Genomic DNA, 18,884 nt, shown 5'->3' on the forward strand with positions numbered 1-18,884 from the left:
ATAACACACAGAGACAATTATAGATCCATACAGACATAAAACAAGCCAAGGCTAACAAATAACAGCTTAGTAAAACACCACCCGATTCCCCCTCCTCCTTACTCCCCTTTCTCCCTCTCACCTCTTCTTAAGGCCCCGTCACACTTAGCGACGCTACAGCGATCCCGACAACGATACGACCTGTCAGGGATCGTTGCTGCGTCGCTATGTGATTGCTGGTGAGCTGTCAAACAGGCAGGCTCACCAGCAATCAGGGGAGCAGCGACATCGTGGAAAGAATCTTTCCACGATGTCCTGCTCCTGGTTACCAGCCTGCTGAAGCAGGAGCAGGCTGGTAACCATGATAAACGCGCGCACGCGCCCCTAGTAACCTGCTGTTTATCATGGTTACCACTCTGCTATGGTGAGCGGGAGGATACCGCTCACTGTAGCAGAGTGGTAACCATGATAAACAGCGGGTTACTAAGTGCGCGTGTGCCCCTAGTAACCCACTGTTTATCATGGTTACCAGCCTGATCGCTGGTCCCGCTGGTCACACACAGCGATGTGCTGACCAGCGGGAGGGCAAAGACCAAAAAATGGTCCAGGACATTTTGTAGCGATCAGCGACCTCACAGCAGGGGCCTGATCGCTGCAAAGTGTCACACATAGCGACATCACTGCTGAGGTCGCTGTTGCGTCACCAAAACTCAGCAGCGATCTCGCTATGTGAGACGGGGGCTTTAGGCTCTACCCTTGTTTAACTTGGACTTTATACGTTTACTAATTTGTGCTACCAATCTAAACTTTACTCGTTAAAATACTGTATGAGTCTATCATAGTCTTTCATCTGAACTATGTAAGAATGCAATGTTTATTGATACACATCATCATTTTAACTTCTTATATTCATCCAAATGTGACTATTTGTACTCTCGAGAAATATAATAAAAAAAATTGTTGAAATATAGCAAAAATGATGTTCTCCTATGAAAGCCGACCATAAGCTGACTTTCACAGGAGTACCATTATGACCGACACGGGGGTCTTCAGCAGATATTCAAGCTGTGATTGAAAACCATCAGCAACCCCATGATCACATCGCGGATGCACCATTGAGTGGCTGGAACAGTACACCCCCTCCCAGGACGCACACGGTAAATGCCACTGTCACAGATTGACAGCAATATTTAACAGGTTAAGAGCCATGCATGGACCTCAGATCCATGTGTAGCTGTTGGGGGCAGATGATGGTTAAATAATACAGCCATCATCTAATGGCAAAGATCCGGGCTCCGGAACTGAACCTGCATCCAAGTCAGGGAGCTGGCCTATTACGTAACTGTACGTCATATGTCCATTAAGCGGCTTAAAAGGACCTGTCAAAATTCCAGTGTACACTTTTTCATCCTCATGAATAATAATTCTGGATCATCTTTTCCTTATAATTCTGCATTTTTCCGTTCCTATTATTCCTCCTAGAAATGTATGAATAGAACAACTAGGCATCACCAGTTCCATTGTCAGTGGAGAAACTCGTTGCACATTGGTACACTGTCAGCACTTTTGACCAGTGTCAGACTTTAGTAAGGTCACTACAGGGGCACTGGATAATAAAGGATCAGTGCATTTATAGGTTCTTTAGTAAGGCTTTAGTGCTGTATAGTTCCAATTACATCAGAATCATAAAGAGTTGTGGATTCTTAGACAATTTAGAAAATACAGTACAGAAGAAAGAAAATTATTATTACTCAAGGCTTACCTGTTGCCGTTTTGCAGCCATTAAATTTAGCTTGTCAACCTCAGCTTTTAATGCTTTGTATTGTATTCCCAAATCCTGCTCGGTGCCAGCATTTCTTAGTTTAACAATTCCTTCTTCCACCTTAAAAAGTAAATGTAAGCCTTGACTATTGGGAACTTGAATTGCACTAATGTCATCTCAAATTGGACAGATGTTTTAACATATAAAAAAGTAAAATTACCACTTTCAGCTGAACAAGCAATTTGTAGACATCCGCCATATCAGCCAATATAAGCAACCTTGTAACTGCAGACAGCAATGCACGGGCGGCTCGCACCATATTCCCACGTTTCACAGAAGAGCATGGATCATCAGCAAACTCTCCAGAGCTGCTTCTCATCACCTCTCCTGTGAATAAAAAGCTCTGTGAAATGAAATACAGAGTACAAAACAAAAGATATGTAATCCCTTCCCGACACATGACAAAAACATATGTCAGTGGTGGGGTCCCCGTGTTTGGAGCAGGTTCATAAGTGGTGCACAAACTATACCAGAGAGATGCTGATTTCTTCCTGTAACAACAGCAGCAGCCAGTGTCATCTCTGATCGCTGCTGTGTAACGATTTAAATGCCAGTGTCAGCTCTGATCGCATGTCACGGGTGTGTCAGGTTTGATCGACAGTCATACGGGGTCCGGCTGTAGAAGGTCGCTGCGTTTGGCCATGCAAACATCTTTCTGATCCTTTCATTATCCCTCTCTCTCTAGGACCCAGCGGTGATTCTCACCTTCTGCTGCTAATTACCACACCCTTGCTGTATCCTTAAATACACTCAGTTTCTCTAGAGAGTTGCTGGTAATAGAGTTTCTTATCTATTCAGGCCTCAAATTCTAATTTTCTTGGAGTTCCTTTGTGGATTGTTGCCTTGCTTTCCCCGGTGTCATCTCTAAGTTAAGTGTATTCCCTTGTGTGTACTTTAGTTTGCAGTGGGGCTGACTAGTGCTCACCCCTTCCCCTCCCTACCTAGGGCCTAGCTTTAGAGTCAGCTAGAGCCAGGTTTCCTGCTCGGCGATAGGTGCAGAACCTATATAGGGTCCATAGGGGAGTCAGGGTTTGTCATTTGAGCTGTTTAGGAGTCTCCACTACCCCCTTCCCCACTTGTAGGGCACCCTTCCCTTTTCCTGTTGTTATGAACCCAGCGTGACATCGCTGCTGTGTAACTATTTAAATGTCACTGTCAATTGGATGCAGCTGCCAACTTTAATAGAGCTGTGAGGGATTCAATGGAGCTGTATGGGGGCTTGTTTCTTGTATGACAAACTTTTTTTTGTTTGTTTTTTATTTATACCATTTTTTAGTGTTTGGATCATTTCTTATTGCATTCTTTTACATTGTTGCAGCGTCCGAAAACTTTTCTGGCATTTTGATTTTTTTTTCCTCTTTTAGTGTTAAAGCGCACCTGTCAGCAGGACTGTGCTCAGTAAACTACATACACTGTCAGGTGGGCACCATTACACTGATTAAAATGATACCTTGGTTGATGAAATCCGTGCTGTGGTTCTTGTGTAATCCTTACTTTCAGTTTGGAGATGATATGCTCGTGCTTCGGGGCAGCCTGTGGGGGGGCTCAATCTGGTGCTCTGCCTTCATATTCATCTGTATGCTTTTATGACAAGCTCACTGTGCCTTCATTGACCTGCCTCTTATTTTACCTAGCCCCGTACTATTACATGCATTATGTAAAATAGGAGGCAGGTCAGTGAAGGCACAGTGAGCTGTCATAAGAGCATATAGCGGAATATGTAAGCAGAGCACAAGAAAGAGCCCCCCTCAGGCTGCCCCAAAGCACCAGCGTATCATTATCTCCAAACTGAAAGCAAAGATTACACAAGAACCACAGGATGGATTTAATCAAACAAGGTATCATTTTAATCAGTGTAATGGCGACAACCTGACAGCATATGTAGGTTATTAAGCACAATCCTGCTGATAGGTGCAGTTTAACTGATGAGGTTCATTTGATATTTTGATACATATGGCTTTTATGGACACTGTGACACTAAATACAGTGGGGAAAAAAAGTATTTAGTCAGCCACCAATTGTGCAAGTTCTCCCACTTAAAAAGATGAGAGAGGCCTGTAATTGACATCATAGGTAGACCTCAACTATGAGAGAGAAACTGAGAAAACAAATCCTGAAAATCACATTGTCTGATTTGGAAAGAATTTTTTTTCAAATTTTGGTGGAAAATAAGTATTTGGTGTTACAAATAAGCAAGATTTCTGGCTCTCACAGACCTGTAACTTCTTCTTTAAGAGACTCCTCTTTTCTCCACTCATTACCTGTAGTACTGGCACCGGTTTGAACTTGTTATCAGTATAAAAGACACCTGTCCGCAACATCAAACAGACACACTCCAAACTCCACTATTGTAAAGACCAAAGAACTGTCGAAGGACACCAGAAACAAAATTGTAGCCCTGTACCAGGCTGGGAAGACTGAATCTGCAATAGGCAAGAAGCTTGGTGTGAAGAAATCAATATGGGAGCAATAATTAGAAAATGGAAGACATACAAGATCACTTATAATCTCCCTCGATCTGGGGCTCCACACAAGATCTCACCCCTTGGGGTCAAAATAATCTCAAGAACATTGAGCAAAAATTCCAGAACCACACGGAGGGACCTAATGAATGACCTGCAGAGAGCTGGGACCAACATTACACAGGCTACCATCAGTAACACACTACGCCGCCAGGGACTCAAATCCTGCAGTGCCAGACATGTCTGAAGTTTGCTAGAGAGAATTTGGATGATTCAGAAAAGTATTGGGAGAATGTCATATAGTCAGATTAAACCAAAGTAGAACTGTTTGGTAGAAACACAACTCGTCGTGTTTGGAGGACAAAGAATGCTGAGTTGCATCCAAAGAACACCATACCTACTGTGAAGCATGGTGGTGGCAACATCATGCTTTGGGGCTGTTTCTCTGCCAAGGGACCAGGACGACTGATCCATGTACATGAAAGAATGAATGGGGCCATGTATCGTGAGATTTTGAGTGCAAACCTCCTTCCATCAGAAAGGGCATTGAAGATGAAACGTGGCTGGGTCTTTCAGCATGACAATGATCCCAAGCACACCGCCAGGGCAACGAAGGAGTGGCTTCGTAAGAAGCATTTCTAGGTCCTGGAGTGGCCTAGCCAGTCTCCAGATCTAAACCCTATAGAAAACCTTTGGAGGGAATTGAAAGTCTGTTTTGCCCAGCAACAGCCCCAAAACATCACAGCTCTAGAGGAGATCTGCATGGAGGAATGGGCCAACATACCAGCAACAGTGTGTGCCAACCTTGTGAAGACTTACAGAAAACGTTTGACCTCTGTCATTGCCAGCAAAGGATATATAACAAAAGTATTGAGATGAACTTTTGTAATTGACCAAATACTTATTTTCCACCAAAATTTGAAAAAAAAATTCTTTCCAAATCAGACAATGTGATTTTCAGGATTTGTTTTCTCATTTTGTCTCTCACAGTTGAGGTCTACCTATGATGTCAATTACAGGCCTCTCTCATCTTTTTAAGTGGGAGAACTTGCACAATTGGTGGCTGACTAAATACTTTTAAAAAAAGCAAAACAAGTTGCTACAGGACAAAATGGCAACTGTGTTCTGAAGCATCTTCTGTCTGAAAAACTGAAGGAAATCGCAGACGTCTAAAAGATGTGATGTGCATATACCCTTCAGATCGTAGTTAGGACCCCCATACACAGACTAAATTTAGCCAAACTCGCCGATATTGACAGACTCCGCTGACAGTCTAATGTGTATGGGGCCTCTGACTGATGATTGTCTGGGGAGAAGAGGATAGAGCATGACCGATTTCAGACTGTAGATCCTTTTGTTCTCTAAGTGACAAGCTGTTGTCAGAGATGTCTAGGAGCAGCCAAACGATTGGACAGCTATATATAGTTTATGCAGGCTTTGGTCAATTACTTGTTCGGGTGACAAACATTCAGACAGCTGTATTTTTAGTCCAGTATACTAAGCCTATAATGTTTATCAAGTCTGATAAATTAAAGAATACAACATATACACGGCTAAATCACCATAACCACCGTCCCTACAGTAACACATCACCAGAACCACCATCAGTACATGAAAACATTGCCAACCTTAGTACAGCAATCAATTGCAGTGTCAGGTCAGCACCATACATAATTGTTTCACAATTTACAACTCCAAGTATGTCCTTAACAATGGTAAGGAGATGTTTGAAGTTGTTGTTACCAGATATCATCAGACTGCGGTCTATACAGGAACCACAGTACTGCTTAGTCCTAGGCAATAGCTTTATGAAACATTTAAAGAGTAACAACTTTTGGAAGATATTTTATGTTCAATCATTCTGAGCAGATTGGTGTGAGTCTGAGGTGGGCTCATTTAGGAGAAGGGTCATCATGGTGTGTAGACCAATTGTTCAAAAGACCTCTTAGAAATGCATAGCTCAGGAGACCGGATTATGATTTTCTACTCACTGCATCCACTCTGCACTGTGTGCATGCTCTCTTATCTACTGAGCTCCAGTCTTCTAAGATGTCTTTATTTATCAACTGGTGGGGGCCTCAGAAATGCTCAGCAGAGCGCTGCACTCGGTAATCTCCGGCACGCCCATTAAGAATAAATGGAGCACTAGTGCAGATGATTGACCTCTGCTCCAGTTACCGGAAATGTTGGGGGCTCGACTACCTGTGGATAGGGGATAACTTTCCAATTGAGACATCCCCTTTTAAAAGGAGCATTAAAGGGAATATGTCACCCCCTGGAAGATTTGAGACCTCTAATATGGGCATACAGGTTATAGAAAAGTAAATCTATACACAAGTGTGTGGCCCATAGTAGAGGCCTGCTTGCAGAGAAATGTAGTTTTATAAAATCGCTTTTCACATGCTTGGCATCCCCCTGACGCCAAGAAATCCCCGCCTATCTGTTTAGTAAACCCAGAAATCCCAGCCTATCATCTTATTATGCATATCCCCCCACCCTCCCCTGCACATCACATGGCCCTGTGACATACACGCGTCTCCCTCACTTCCCGCACATGCGCAGAGCATCAAGAGCGCTTCTTTTCCTCCCGGCCCCGTTGTTCTCTGCAGTGTTCTAATGCGCAGGCGCCGGGGAGTCACTATGTATGCCTATATTAGAGGTATCAAACCTCCCAGGGGGTGACAGATTCCCTTTAACACTGCAGTCAATAATGAGAAACTGATTATCTATCTAAAACAGGCTGTCAATCACCGGATGCACAAGCAAAACTTTTATTGATCGGGTGGAATGATTTTTAAGCTTACTGAAAGGGAGTCTATCACACCAAAATAACAATTAGACTGCATAAACATTTATATAGGGGACTTCGGACAACAAGAATAAAACCAGGCATATATAGTTTAGAGTAATATTTGCTGTAAAAGCGACATTTATTATGCAAATGAGGACACTTCTGTGCAACCTTATGAACTAATATTTGAAAATTAAAGCCAGTCCCTTGTCTTCATGGATAGTCATCTTTTGCCAAGAGTGAGCATTGTCTGACATCAGCTCCCCTTGTCTGCGCTTGTGCACCCACACTGGAGGAGCACAGCAGCACACTCCAAGTCTCAGTGCGCGTGTGCGCACAATGTGGCTGTGGCACGTTCTGATGCTTGGATCCTGTCTGTCTGCAGCTACCAGTCAATGCACCTGGAAGTAGCAAGCAAGTGGCTTCAGTGATGGGGACAAAGAATTGAAACATGCTGTCTGCTCACTTCAACGCCTTTCCTTCTCATTGAATCCACATCCAAAATCAGGCAGCAACCAGGCATCAGAAAGCACCTGCTGTCACATTCTGTGCACACCCACACAGGGCACAAGTGCAGAAATGCAAAGTGATTTTAAAAAGCACTTACTCTTACCAAAGGACCTCTGTCAATAAAGACAAGGGACTGGTTTTAATATGCAAATAGGAAAGTGTATTGATGTGCCAAAGCATAGGCCACGCCAAGGGTGCACAGACGTGCCCTAATTTGCATATAAAAAATAAAATATTACGTTAAAACTGGATTAATGGATTATAAGGCGCACTTTTTTTCCTCCAAATTTGGAAGGAAAATGGGGGTGCGTCTTCTAATCCAAATGCAGCTTACCGGTAGGATGGTGGAGCAGGAGGGGGGGGGGGGGGGTGTCACAGGACGCTGGGTTGCTGCTGCAGGAAACCGGCGGCAGGAGTGGGGCGATGCCGCGGGCCCTGGGCTGGGAGGAGGGGGTGTCCGCGCTGTGCATATCGATTTCTCAGCGGTGAGCTTTAGGAAAATGGCCACCAGAAGTGGCGCTAGCGCAGATTGAGATCTTGGTTCATCATAGAGCAGAGATCTAAGGGTATGTACACACGGTGCGTTTTTAATGCATTTTTGATGTGGTAAATCTGCATAGAATTGGCCCCAAAAACGCATTGCAAACCTTATCTCAGCATTTTCTATGAGATTTTGCAAGATCTGTGCACATGACCAGGATTTTTCCTTACAGAATTTCATGTGTGTTAAAAGAAGCAGCATGTCCGTTCTTTGCGAGTTTCTGCCTGCGTTTTTCCTATACAATGCATTGGAAAAAACGCATGGCAAATCCACAGCGTTTTTGATGCGCTTTCATGCGGAATTGCCACAGCATTTTTTGCTGCCAAGAGGTGCAGAAACGCTGCAGAAATTTCTGCAAGCAAATACTGATCGTGCGTACATACCCTAAATGCTTTTCAATGTGCCCAGGACAATCAGATTAACAATCTTTCTGTGCACATGAAAGTGAGGCCACATCCTGTTTAAACAGCCTATTAAGCGAATGCCGATTGGCTTAACATAGAAGGTCAACAGTCATTTAAAGGCTGCATCTGGCCAATGTAAATGCACCTTAAATCTAAGTATCTGACTGCATGATGACTTTTCACAGCCACAGCTTGTCTCTGCAGACTTCCCATCTCTCTGGTCTTCTACCGTATATCCTGAAACTGCACTTAAAAATAACAGTTTCATTATAATGCCGCCTAAATAAAAATAACCACCCATGCTGTGCCCTCAATAAGCCATATGATTTGTCCCAAATAATTGCCCCTCACTGTGCTCCCTGTGCAAAAAAATTAGCTCACACTGTCTCATTCTCGGTACATGGTCTCCACACTATTCTCTCCTATGAAATATTCTCATCACACGGTTCTGTCATAGTGAACTATGACAGTCACACCACCCCCTTATAAATGAAAACCACCATAAGGTCTTCTCCATTATGACTTATACCCACTACACCTTCCTCACTTTTGAACTATTATCTCCACACTGTACCACCTCCATGCAGCCCCCTCTTTACTGTCTCCCTCATATTATCCCCACTCCATACTGAGCCCCCCCCCATGCTACCCGTTCTCCATACGGAAACCCCCATTTTCCATACTGAGAGCCCCATGCTACCCCTTCTCCATACTGAGCCTTCTCATTCTCAGTATTGAGGCCCCTCTCCTCCTAATTCTCTGTGCCAAGCCCTCCCCCCATTCACCATACCGAGCGCCCCTCTATATTTTCCTGCTCCAGGATCCAGCTTCTCCTCCTCTGCAATGATGTTGGCAGCATAGAATCATAGAATGGTAGAGTTGGAAGGGACCTCCTGGGTCATCTGGTCCAACCCCCTGCTCAAAGCAGGATTCACTAGATCATCTCAGACAGATGTCTGTCCAGCCTCTGCATGACGAGGAGCACGCTGCCGCACATTGGGGCAGGGAGTTGATTGAAGCTCCACTGACCCCGGAAGTCTTGGCACGCCCAGAGGATCATTTGTATTTGTGTCTTAAAGACACAAATACAAATGAATGTGGCACTCCCCTGGTTTTGGCTTACAAATACTGATGTAAAATAATGACCAAATACTGACAGTATGACTGTAGCCTCATACTGAATCTTCTCTCACAAAACCATTAATCTACTCAACTCCACCTGCTCTATAACATGGTGCCTGCAGATTGGACTGCATTTTCATGGCGACAAGTTCCCTTTAACGCCTTTCCGACATGGTCAGTAATGGTACGTCTTACTGATCTGGGCCTATTGGACCAGGTGTGTACTATTACGCACAATGTGATCGCTCCCACACACAAGCGGTGCAGGGCGGTCGCCGCCGGGTGTCCGCTGACTGTCACAGCTGACACCCGATGCTATGTGCCAGGAGCATTCTTGCACAGCTCTCAGCCCATTAACCCCCAAAATGCTGTGATCGAAGTCGATCGCAGCATTCCGGGAGCAAGGTGAGGCAAGTGTGACCTTCTTACCTCCTCTCCGGCATCCCATGTTGTCTGTGCCGGGTCCTGGTGGTTGTCATGACAACATCGGGGTCACCAGACAGCAGGAAGTTAGGTAGATCATGCTCAGTGCACCATCTATCTAACTTGTTGTGCAGGGCTGCAGTCTGCAAAAAGATGCTGCTGCAGCATTTCTATGCTATGCAAGCGATCTGGGTTAAAAAAAATGAAAGTCCCATAGTGGGACAAAGTGTAAAAGTAAAAAAAAAAAAGATTCAGAAAATGAAAAAAAAAAAAAAAAAAAATGTAAAAATATTTAAAAAACATAATCATAAAAAATAAAAATGTAATGTACCCAAAAATAAATATTATGAAAAAGAAAAAAATGAATAAAACAATAAAAGCACACATATTTGGTATCGCTGCGTCAGGAATGACCTGACCTATAAAACTAACCCCTTTAGTGAACACGGTAAAAAATAAAAAACGAAGCAAAAAAAACTATGCTTAATCATCATAACGCCAAACAAAAAATAAAATAAAACGCGATCAAAAAGACTAACAAATAAAAATGGTAGTGCTGAAAACGTCATCTTGTCCCGCAAAAAAACAAGCTGCCATACAGCTTCATCAGTTGAAAAATAAGATATAGCGCTCAGAATAAAGCAATAAAAAAAATATTTTTTTTTTTCTATAAAATAGTTTTTATTGTGTAAAAGCGCCAAAACATAAAAAAAACACTATATAAATGTGGTACCGCTGTAAACGTACTGACCCGAAGAATAAAGCTGTCTTATCAATTTTACCACACGCGAAAAGGCATAAAAAATTTAGAAAAAACAGTGTAAAAAATAAACTCTAGGGTTAGGGTTGTATTGAGGTTGGGATTTTTTCAAAAGTAAAGAAAAAAAATGACGACAATATGGCAACTAGTGTTGAGCGCAAGTGCTCGCTACTTGAGTTTGCATCGGGTGCTCGGGTATGCACTGAGTATCGCGGGTGCTCGAGTGACATGCTTGAGTCTCCGCCCCACATACTTTGCGGCCAAAAAAACCTTGCGGGGATTGCCTGCCATGCACGAGCGATCCCCGCATGTTTTTTTTTGGGTGTCTAATAACCGTGAAACATGCGGGGGGGGGACTCAAGCATGTCACTCGAGCACACGCAGTACATGGCGCATACCTGAGTACCCGATGCAAACTCAAGTAGCGAGCACTTGCGCTCAAGACTAATGACAACTTATTCAATATGATGACCTAATGTTATCAAATTCTGTGTCGTACCTCTGGGTTCAAAATGTTCACTATACCCCTTGATAAAATCCTTGAGGGGTGTAGTTTCCAAAATGGTGTCACTTGTGGGGGGTTTCCACTGTTTAGGCACATCAGGGGCTCTCCAAACGCAACATGGCGTCCGCTAATTATTCAAGCAAATTTTATATTTTAAAAGTCAAATGGGGTTTAACCCACAATTGCATTATTTGACACAATGGACAGTAAATATACATGTGGTATCCCACAAAGTGGCCGTTTCTATGGGATACCGGATATCTAGTGTGTTCCATATAAATGCTGTGATTTCTGTGTAAACACATTGTGAGACCTGCTGACAGCACAAAAAGGGTTAATCTTCCGCTCGTAGATTTGATCATGTGACCCAGCTCTGTTTAGTGTGCAGAAGCTTCTGGGACAAATGCCTCTGGGCAGTCAGCCAATGACTGCAGCTCTAACAGTCACATGGGAGTGGGAGGAGCTAAATCCTGTGAGGTAGTTAAGAACTGAGGTGGCAGTTGGAGGTCAGACATTTTGTGAGAGGAATGAGAAGAGAAAGCCATTTTGTAAGAGGAGGAGGAAAAACTACCTCAGGGCAGAAGCACAGCTCTAAGGAAGAAATATTCTGGTTTGATGAAACAAGTGTCGCACAGAGATCTGCCTGTCTGCAGGTATAAGCCAATATTAATCTGTGAGTGTAAACTTGAACACCAATTCCCTACTGTTTGTAAATAATTATTTCCAATAATTTACGTCAGGAGGAATGGGCCCAAATTCCGACCAACTACTGTGAGAAGCTTGTGGAAGGATATCCCAAACGTTTGACTCAAGTCATTCAGTTTAAGGGCAATGGTACCAAATACTAATGAAATGTATGGAAACTTTTGACTTTGCAGTAAGTAATAAAAATGTCTTAAAACATTCTCTCTCTCTCATTATTCTGTCATTTGGCAGATATTAAAAATGATGGTAATCCTAATTGACCTAAAATGGGAAAGGTTTATTCTGATTTCATGTCAGATATTGAGAAAAACATGCACATGTGTCTTTTTATATAGTGTATGTAAACTTCTGGTTTCAACTGTATATACTTGGACCAACATAAAGATCCTTTCTTGTACCTTTGTGTCTTCTTCCATCTTTACCTTTGTTTCTGTTTATCCAACTTCACATAGCTAAATGGGTAAGCCTATTCTGATTGGCTAAAACTAAACTTCCCAGCAGCATTTGCTTCTTCTCAGTGCTGCAGACCCCTCCTCCCCTCCAGTGTGCTCCTAACTAGCCTCACCTTTCTAAGTTGTTATCACGCTAAGCTAAGTATAGAATTCACCTTATGCTCCTGTAAAGTACCCATTCTGGTCAATTTTCCCTTCTGACATCTACACAAATATAGTCGCGTGTGTAATTTTACATAGTTAGCTTATTTCTATCAGAGCTCAATTGTACTGTGTTCCTCCACAATGGAGCTTATGATTACTAGGCAGTGCATGTTTGAGGTGTGTTTGTTGCCTGCTGTTGACAAATCAGTGATGTGAAATAAATGTTGCTCTGATGATGAATATGGCAGAGGATAATTTCTGTCATATGTCAAGAGAGTAGCATTTGCAGTTTCATATCACTGATCTCTCAATAGCAAAGGTCGCATCTTCTGCCTCTTCACTATAGACCAGGACTCTTGGCCTCGTCAATGCCTGAGCTCACTGTGCGTCATAAGGTCGAGTTTTTGTCGCTACCTTATGAAAGCTCCAGTCTGGAAGTGGCCTACAGTGAAGGTCAGAGATGCGTCACTCCCGACTATGGTAAGGACAGGATTGGACAATGAGGCAAGTATTGCATTAAAAAAACAATGCATTCTTTCAAGGAGCTTAATCAGGTACTCACCCGGAATTACTTCCATGAGCACTTTTTGGCTGCTTTGTCATCATTCTACTGTCCAACTCATCCCAAAAGAACTAAAATTGGGTTGAGTTCGGGTGATTGTGAAGGCCATGCCATCTAACACAGCACTCCATCCCTCTCCTGTGTTTTGGGTCATTGTCCAAAAACACAAATAACATGGCATGGCATGTTATTGCAGAATGCTGTGATAGTCATGTGGAGCAAGTGTGTCTCGAATTTGAATATATCACGGTCAGGAACATATTAATATCAGGAAAATGTTCTTCCATATCTGCCTGACATAGATGTTCACCCCCCTCCCTTATTCCCCTTCTGCTCAGCACAAAAGCCCCAATTAACACACGCCTGGTAAATAGCTTATGCAAACACGGCCAGCCAAGGAGTGTTATAACTTCGTTAGGAAGTAAGCATTTTGTCTCTGAAAGACGCAGGAGGTAATTAAAACGCAGGCTGGCACTAATTTGCGTGTAACTGTTGAAGCTGCTTCCAGAGCCTCAAAGGGAAATTTCTAGACGCACTGACCCCGATATGAAATATGAAATCTTGTGAGTTCCATAGGTCCGACAGTAACGGGACCCATATGTGTAGTGACCCAATCAGCCCAGGAATGTATAGGTAGTTTTCCAGGGCTGTAACCAAAATCAGGGAGCAGTAGCGCAAAAACACCAGAGTGGCAGACTGCAGTTATGTGATGTGGGATATCTAAATAAAGATAAAATCATAAAGGAAAAAATGGCGTAGTTTGCACGCTTCTGCGATCAACGAGCGATGAGTTAACGCAGAAGTTAGCGTTTTTAATAAAAACGTACAGGCTGGAGACCGGCCCACATGATGTCACTACAAGGGGCGTGTGGCCAGATCTCCCCTTAGGTATAAGAGAACCCATGGACAGTACAGGAGCACTCATTGCCAGGGGGGGAATAAGAATTATAAGCAACGGGTCCTGTTCAATAACAGCATATTCCAACCGGGGAGCCCCTCCTCCACCTATATTGAATAGTCTCCACGATCGTATAGAGTAAGTTGTCTTCTTTTTACCCTGTTTATTTTATGTAACTGCCTATGCATTTTAATGTCTCCCTTGTAACATCCTTGTATATATTTTTCCTAAACACTGCCTCCTTTTTGGATTAAATATAGAATTTAATAGTTCTGTTACTTTTGTTCTGTAATCGTTCCCTTCCCCGAAGCCATATACGCTACCAAAACGTAGGAGTCCGGCCAGGCCTGTATGATATTTCAAACTCGGCCGCTGGTGGCAGAGAGCATTAATAATTGGGCTATCGTGAAGTTGACAGTGACAGTACGGAGGGCGTTAAACACGGATTCCAGGCTGTGGAACCCAGGGCGTTGCGCCATACGCTCACTGGTCGCTTACCGATACCTACGTAGAGAGTAGTCTGGATCGTGTGCTCGCGACTCCGGACGAAATACGGACAGCGTGATGGCACGGTGAGATATTGTGTGCTCTTCCCGGTGTTGTCCTGACTGTGTGTGGTGGGATTTCCTGACAAATTGGTGGCAGCGGTGGGATATTGTGTGATCCTGCCGGTGTCGTTCCTGACAATCACCAAATAGCGTCAATAGTAAAGCAATCCCATACCATCACACTTTCTCCTCCATGCCTCATGGCAGGCACCACACATGTAGAAACCATCTGCTCACATTTTTTGCGTCTCACAAAAAACATTGTGGTTGGTACCAAAAATCTGTGCATTATTTAAGAGGGCTGTTATATGATGTGAGGTCAATTTGCTTTTTCTGAACCTGGTAACTTTGATGAACTTATCCTATGCAGCAGAGGTTCTTAATCTTCCTTTTCAGGAGTTGGTTCTCATGAGAGCCAATTTCAATCATAGATTGATGGTTTTCAAGAGTGAACTTGAAAGTATCTACAAGGTTCTAGCAATTTTCCAGATTAAAAAATAAAGGCAAGTCAAAGTAATGATGAACTGTTGTTTCTCTTTACAGAGTTGAGTGGTTCTTGACATATTCTAGCTTTGGACAGTTATAGACTAGGGCTCACCATTGTATGGAACTGTATAGCAACACTGCCTCTGCAAAACACATCTGAAGGTCGCTAAGATTTTCTGAAGGCCAATGATTTTACAAACGAACTCTTGACAAACATACCTGTTCATTAGAAGCCATTTCAAATAACTACCTGTTGAAGCTCCTTGAGACTATGCAAAAGTGTAAAGCTGTTATATGAGTAAAGAAAAGTACTGTGAGGAATCTGAGGTAGAACACATTCTGGTTTGATTCACAAGCATTTATTTACTCTGTTTCCATATATGTTAGTTTGTGGCTTTGCTGCCTTCAGTCCGAGTCTACAATGTGCGCAAAAGAACAAGGAATCCAATGGTTATTGCATGACTGGGTGTGTCCAAACTTTTGTCTGGTACTGTATAAGTGTATTTGGTATTGCCACAACTGTAAAAGACCCAAACTATTAATGATACTTACCTCACTTGGTCTTTAAAAAAAAAATGCAAATAAAAGAAAATGGGAGTAACAAAAGTCTTAATGTTTTTTGGTTTGTTCATTTTTTAATTTTCCTTTAATATGTTAAAAATATAAACTATAAAAAAAGGGACAATAAATTAGGCGGCTTCCATATACCACGAAGGGCGTGGGGGAGGGGGGGGTTAAGACTGGTGAATGTAGAGTTACCTTTTATTATACAAAACATACCTTGCTTGCGAACATCCTCAACTGCATCTATTAACTCTTGCTTCAGAAACTGGCTCTCCTTGGCTATCTTGTCTCCTTTCTCCAGAAAATTTTGAGTCGCTTGCTCAACAGATGCAGCCAAAACATGAGCTTTCTTAGAACGGCCTTTCTTCTTATTTGACGGTCCTTTATTGCTTGAATTAACTAAAGTAGTTACCTGCATGTAAATTACATTTCTACAATTATGAATAAAAAATAGACTATATCTTATTCATTTCATGTCTTTAAACATTGGTGTCACCTTTGTCCTATCCCCCGCTGCCAGCACAGGCATATTCAAACACCTTACATATAATGGCTTGTATATGCCAGCGCACATGGCGGTATGATCCCATGTCTGGGCCCCTAGGCTGTGGGGGAACATCATATTGTGTGTGTGTGTGTGGGGGGGGGGGGGGTCATCATACTATATTGAGGTGGGCTGTGGTGGAACTATCATATTGTGTGGGAGGAGCTATCAAATTATATGGTGGTCTGGGGGTTGGGGGGGGGCCACCGTACTGTATCGGAGCAAAGGGGGAACCATCATACTGAATTGGGATTGTTGTGGTGACCATCATACTGTGTGGGGGGCATTGGCTTGTTCCCCAGCGGTATTAATGCTATGCTTAAGGGCCAGTTGAGCCTGAAATATTTATATCTCCTGTATGTGGAATCTCACTGGATACATGTTTTTAACTTAAAGAAATAAATTCCAGGTTTTAATTAATTTTGTATGCTGTCTTCAGTTGTTTGCTTCTGTTAATCTACTGCCTTGCAAGCAGCCATGCCAAATATAAATCTTTCTCCATGCTGCGGCTTTTAAAGTATGCTCTTCGCTGAAACGCAGCAGGATTTCAGATTCAAACATACATGGCTGAAATCATGCAGCCAGTGTCTGATACATTCTGCCAGTAATTCAGGCGGCAATGTGTCTGCTGTTAGCGGAGCAATGAACCCCAGCAGGGTACGAGCTCAGTTTGTGTTTTGTATCCATCAGCCGATGAGGGATTAATCTTTGAAACAAAACAACCCTGTAAATAATGTGTACCTCCTATAGTCTATTATATATTCCTAGGCTAAATATATATTGTCAGAATGAAATTCCCATATTTCAGACTTTGCACTAAACATGCTAAGAATTCTACAAAATGTCTAGATTTCACACTTTACCAGTAATATGTGTAGAGTTCAGAATAAATAAGTACACCCCTTTTGAAAAGTAAGATTTTAATATCTCACTGGACACCAGAACAATTTCCAAAATTTGAACAAGATTGAGTTTCATAGAGCATGTTTTAAACCCATAACATGAAAGTAAGATTAATGATATAACTTGCATTACAAAATTTTACTCAAATTAGTTTATGCAAAAATGAATACACCCCATACATCAAAAACAACTACATCTAGTAATTTTTATGACCTCTACAATTATTTTTAAGGACAGCACAAAGTCTTCTAGACATGGAATGAACAAGTTAGTGACATATTGCAACATCTATCTTTTCCCATTCTTCAAGAAACACCTCTTTTAGAGCCTGATTTGTGGATGGAGAGCAATGCTCAACTTCAGAATTCCCCATAGGTATTCAATCAGGTTCAGATCAGGGGACATACTTTGCCACTGAATCACTTTCAGAAATTCAATAGTAAGAATGTGGATTTTTGATCATTGTCATGTTGGAAAAGTGCACGACTACCGAGGGCATAGAGTGATGGTAGCATTTTCTCTTTCAATAATAAAGTGGTACATCTGTGAATTCATGATACCATCAATGAAATGTAGGTTCCCAACACCAACAGCATTCATGTAGCCCCACATAAGGACACAGCCACCACAATTTTTCACTACGAGCACCATGCATTTTTCTTTGTACTCAACTTTGAAGCCACCAGTTCCAAAAACATTTATCTTGGACTCATCACTCCAGAGTGACGACGTCCATGCACACCATTCCTCTTGCAGGGTACGTTGTGTCACGGAAAACGCTTACCCCAGTATGGTTTTGTATTTCTTTAGCTAACTGCAGTAAGCTTGTAGACTTTCTTCAACCATTCTCATCAAAAGAAAAGACCGTTTCGGTGTTATCTCCAATGGTTGGCCAGGACGTCTGTGAGATGGTTGCAGTTCCATCTTTGTGTCTTTTTTGCTACAGTATTGTGACTGATAAGTAAAGCTTCGCTAATCTTCTTGTAGCCTTCACCTTTCTTGTGGGCAGAAATTATTTTCTTTCGCAGGTCTTGTGACATTTCTCTTGTATGTGGTGCCATTGCAGACATCATGAATTGGGAAGGGGTTTTCTTTGTTAAAAAATGCCCTTTTATAGTTATCTGTAGGATATCTGCTTATTGAATAATTTGAATTGCCAGTTGTTGAATTCTTGTTAATTAGAATTTTGTAGTCTGAACTTTAGCTTTGCTCCCAAGACTTTTATTGGGGTGTACTCATGGTCTTGAATGAGTTTGTTAGGAAAATTACTTTTTGGGAGTGTGCAAAATAACAAATCTTGCTTGCAATCAATGACCCACATTTGTGGGAGCATTTTGTAGCATGGTATCGCAAAGAAAATGTTGATTCTGAAAGAAATGTAAAGGTTTTCTGACCAATCTTTTGTGGTGCACTCATTTATGCTGAGCAGTGTGTGCATGTGTATTAATTACCTCTAGTCTTCTGTAGCATGCAAATGTGGAACATTCGACAAGGTAAAATGTAGACATCAGTTATAAAGATCAGTCTTGCATACCTGAGTAACCAGTGGTTCGAGAAGTCTCTCTACTGCAAGGGTTCGAATTTCCAGACTTTTTGGGTCCCACTTGAAATTAATATTCCCTGCGTTTAGAGTCATTTCTATGAAAAAAGAAAGAGTTGGCATTGGTTGATTTCACATTTACACCATTCATCCTATCTAGAAGCCTTCAGCCGCACATTATGGAAGCTGGGTCATGAAACTAAAGGTGATGGTGCGCAG

The 18,884-nt window shown here is 42.3% G+C and overlaps 1 protein-coding gene across 1 annotated transcript in view; it reads right to left on the reverse strand.

The window, feature by feature from the left end:
- Window positions 1-18,884, reverse strand: part of CTNNA1 (catenin alpha 1) — an 80,400-nt gene that overhangs the window by 47,597 nt on the left and 13,919 nt on the right. Inside the window, exons 2-5 of the mRNA XM_073649567.1 lie at window positions 18,660-18,763; window positions 15,895-16,090; window positions 1,962-2,128; window positions 1,742-1,861 (exon numbers count right to left, since the gene is read on the reverse strand). Of these exons, the coding sequence (XP_073505668.1) occupies window positions 1,742-1,861; window positions 1,962-2,128; window positions 15,895-16,090; window positions 18,660-18,761 (585 nt within the window). The 5' untranslated portion in view covers window positions 18,762-18,763. The remainder of the gene's footprint in view (window positions 1-1,741; window positions 1,862-1,961; window positions 2,129-15,894; window positions 16,091-18,659; window positions 18,764-18,884) is intronic.

This window comes from Phyllobates terribilis, unplaced genomic scaffold (genome assembly GCF_046119375.1).
Source record: "Phyllobates terribilis strain yellow unplaced genomic scaffold, ASM4611937v1 Scaffold_10__3_contigs__length_209671492, whole genome shotgun sequence".
Taxonomy (NCBI): Eukaryota; Metazoa; Chordata; class Amphibia; order Anura; family Dendrobatidae; genus Phyllobates; species Phyllobates terribilis.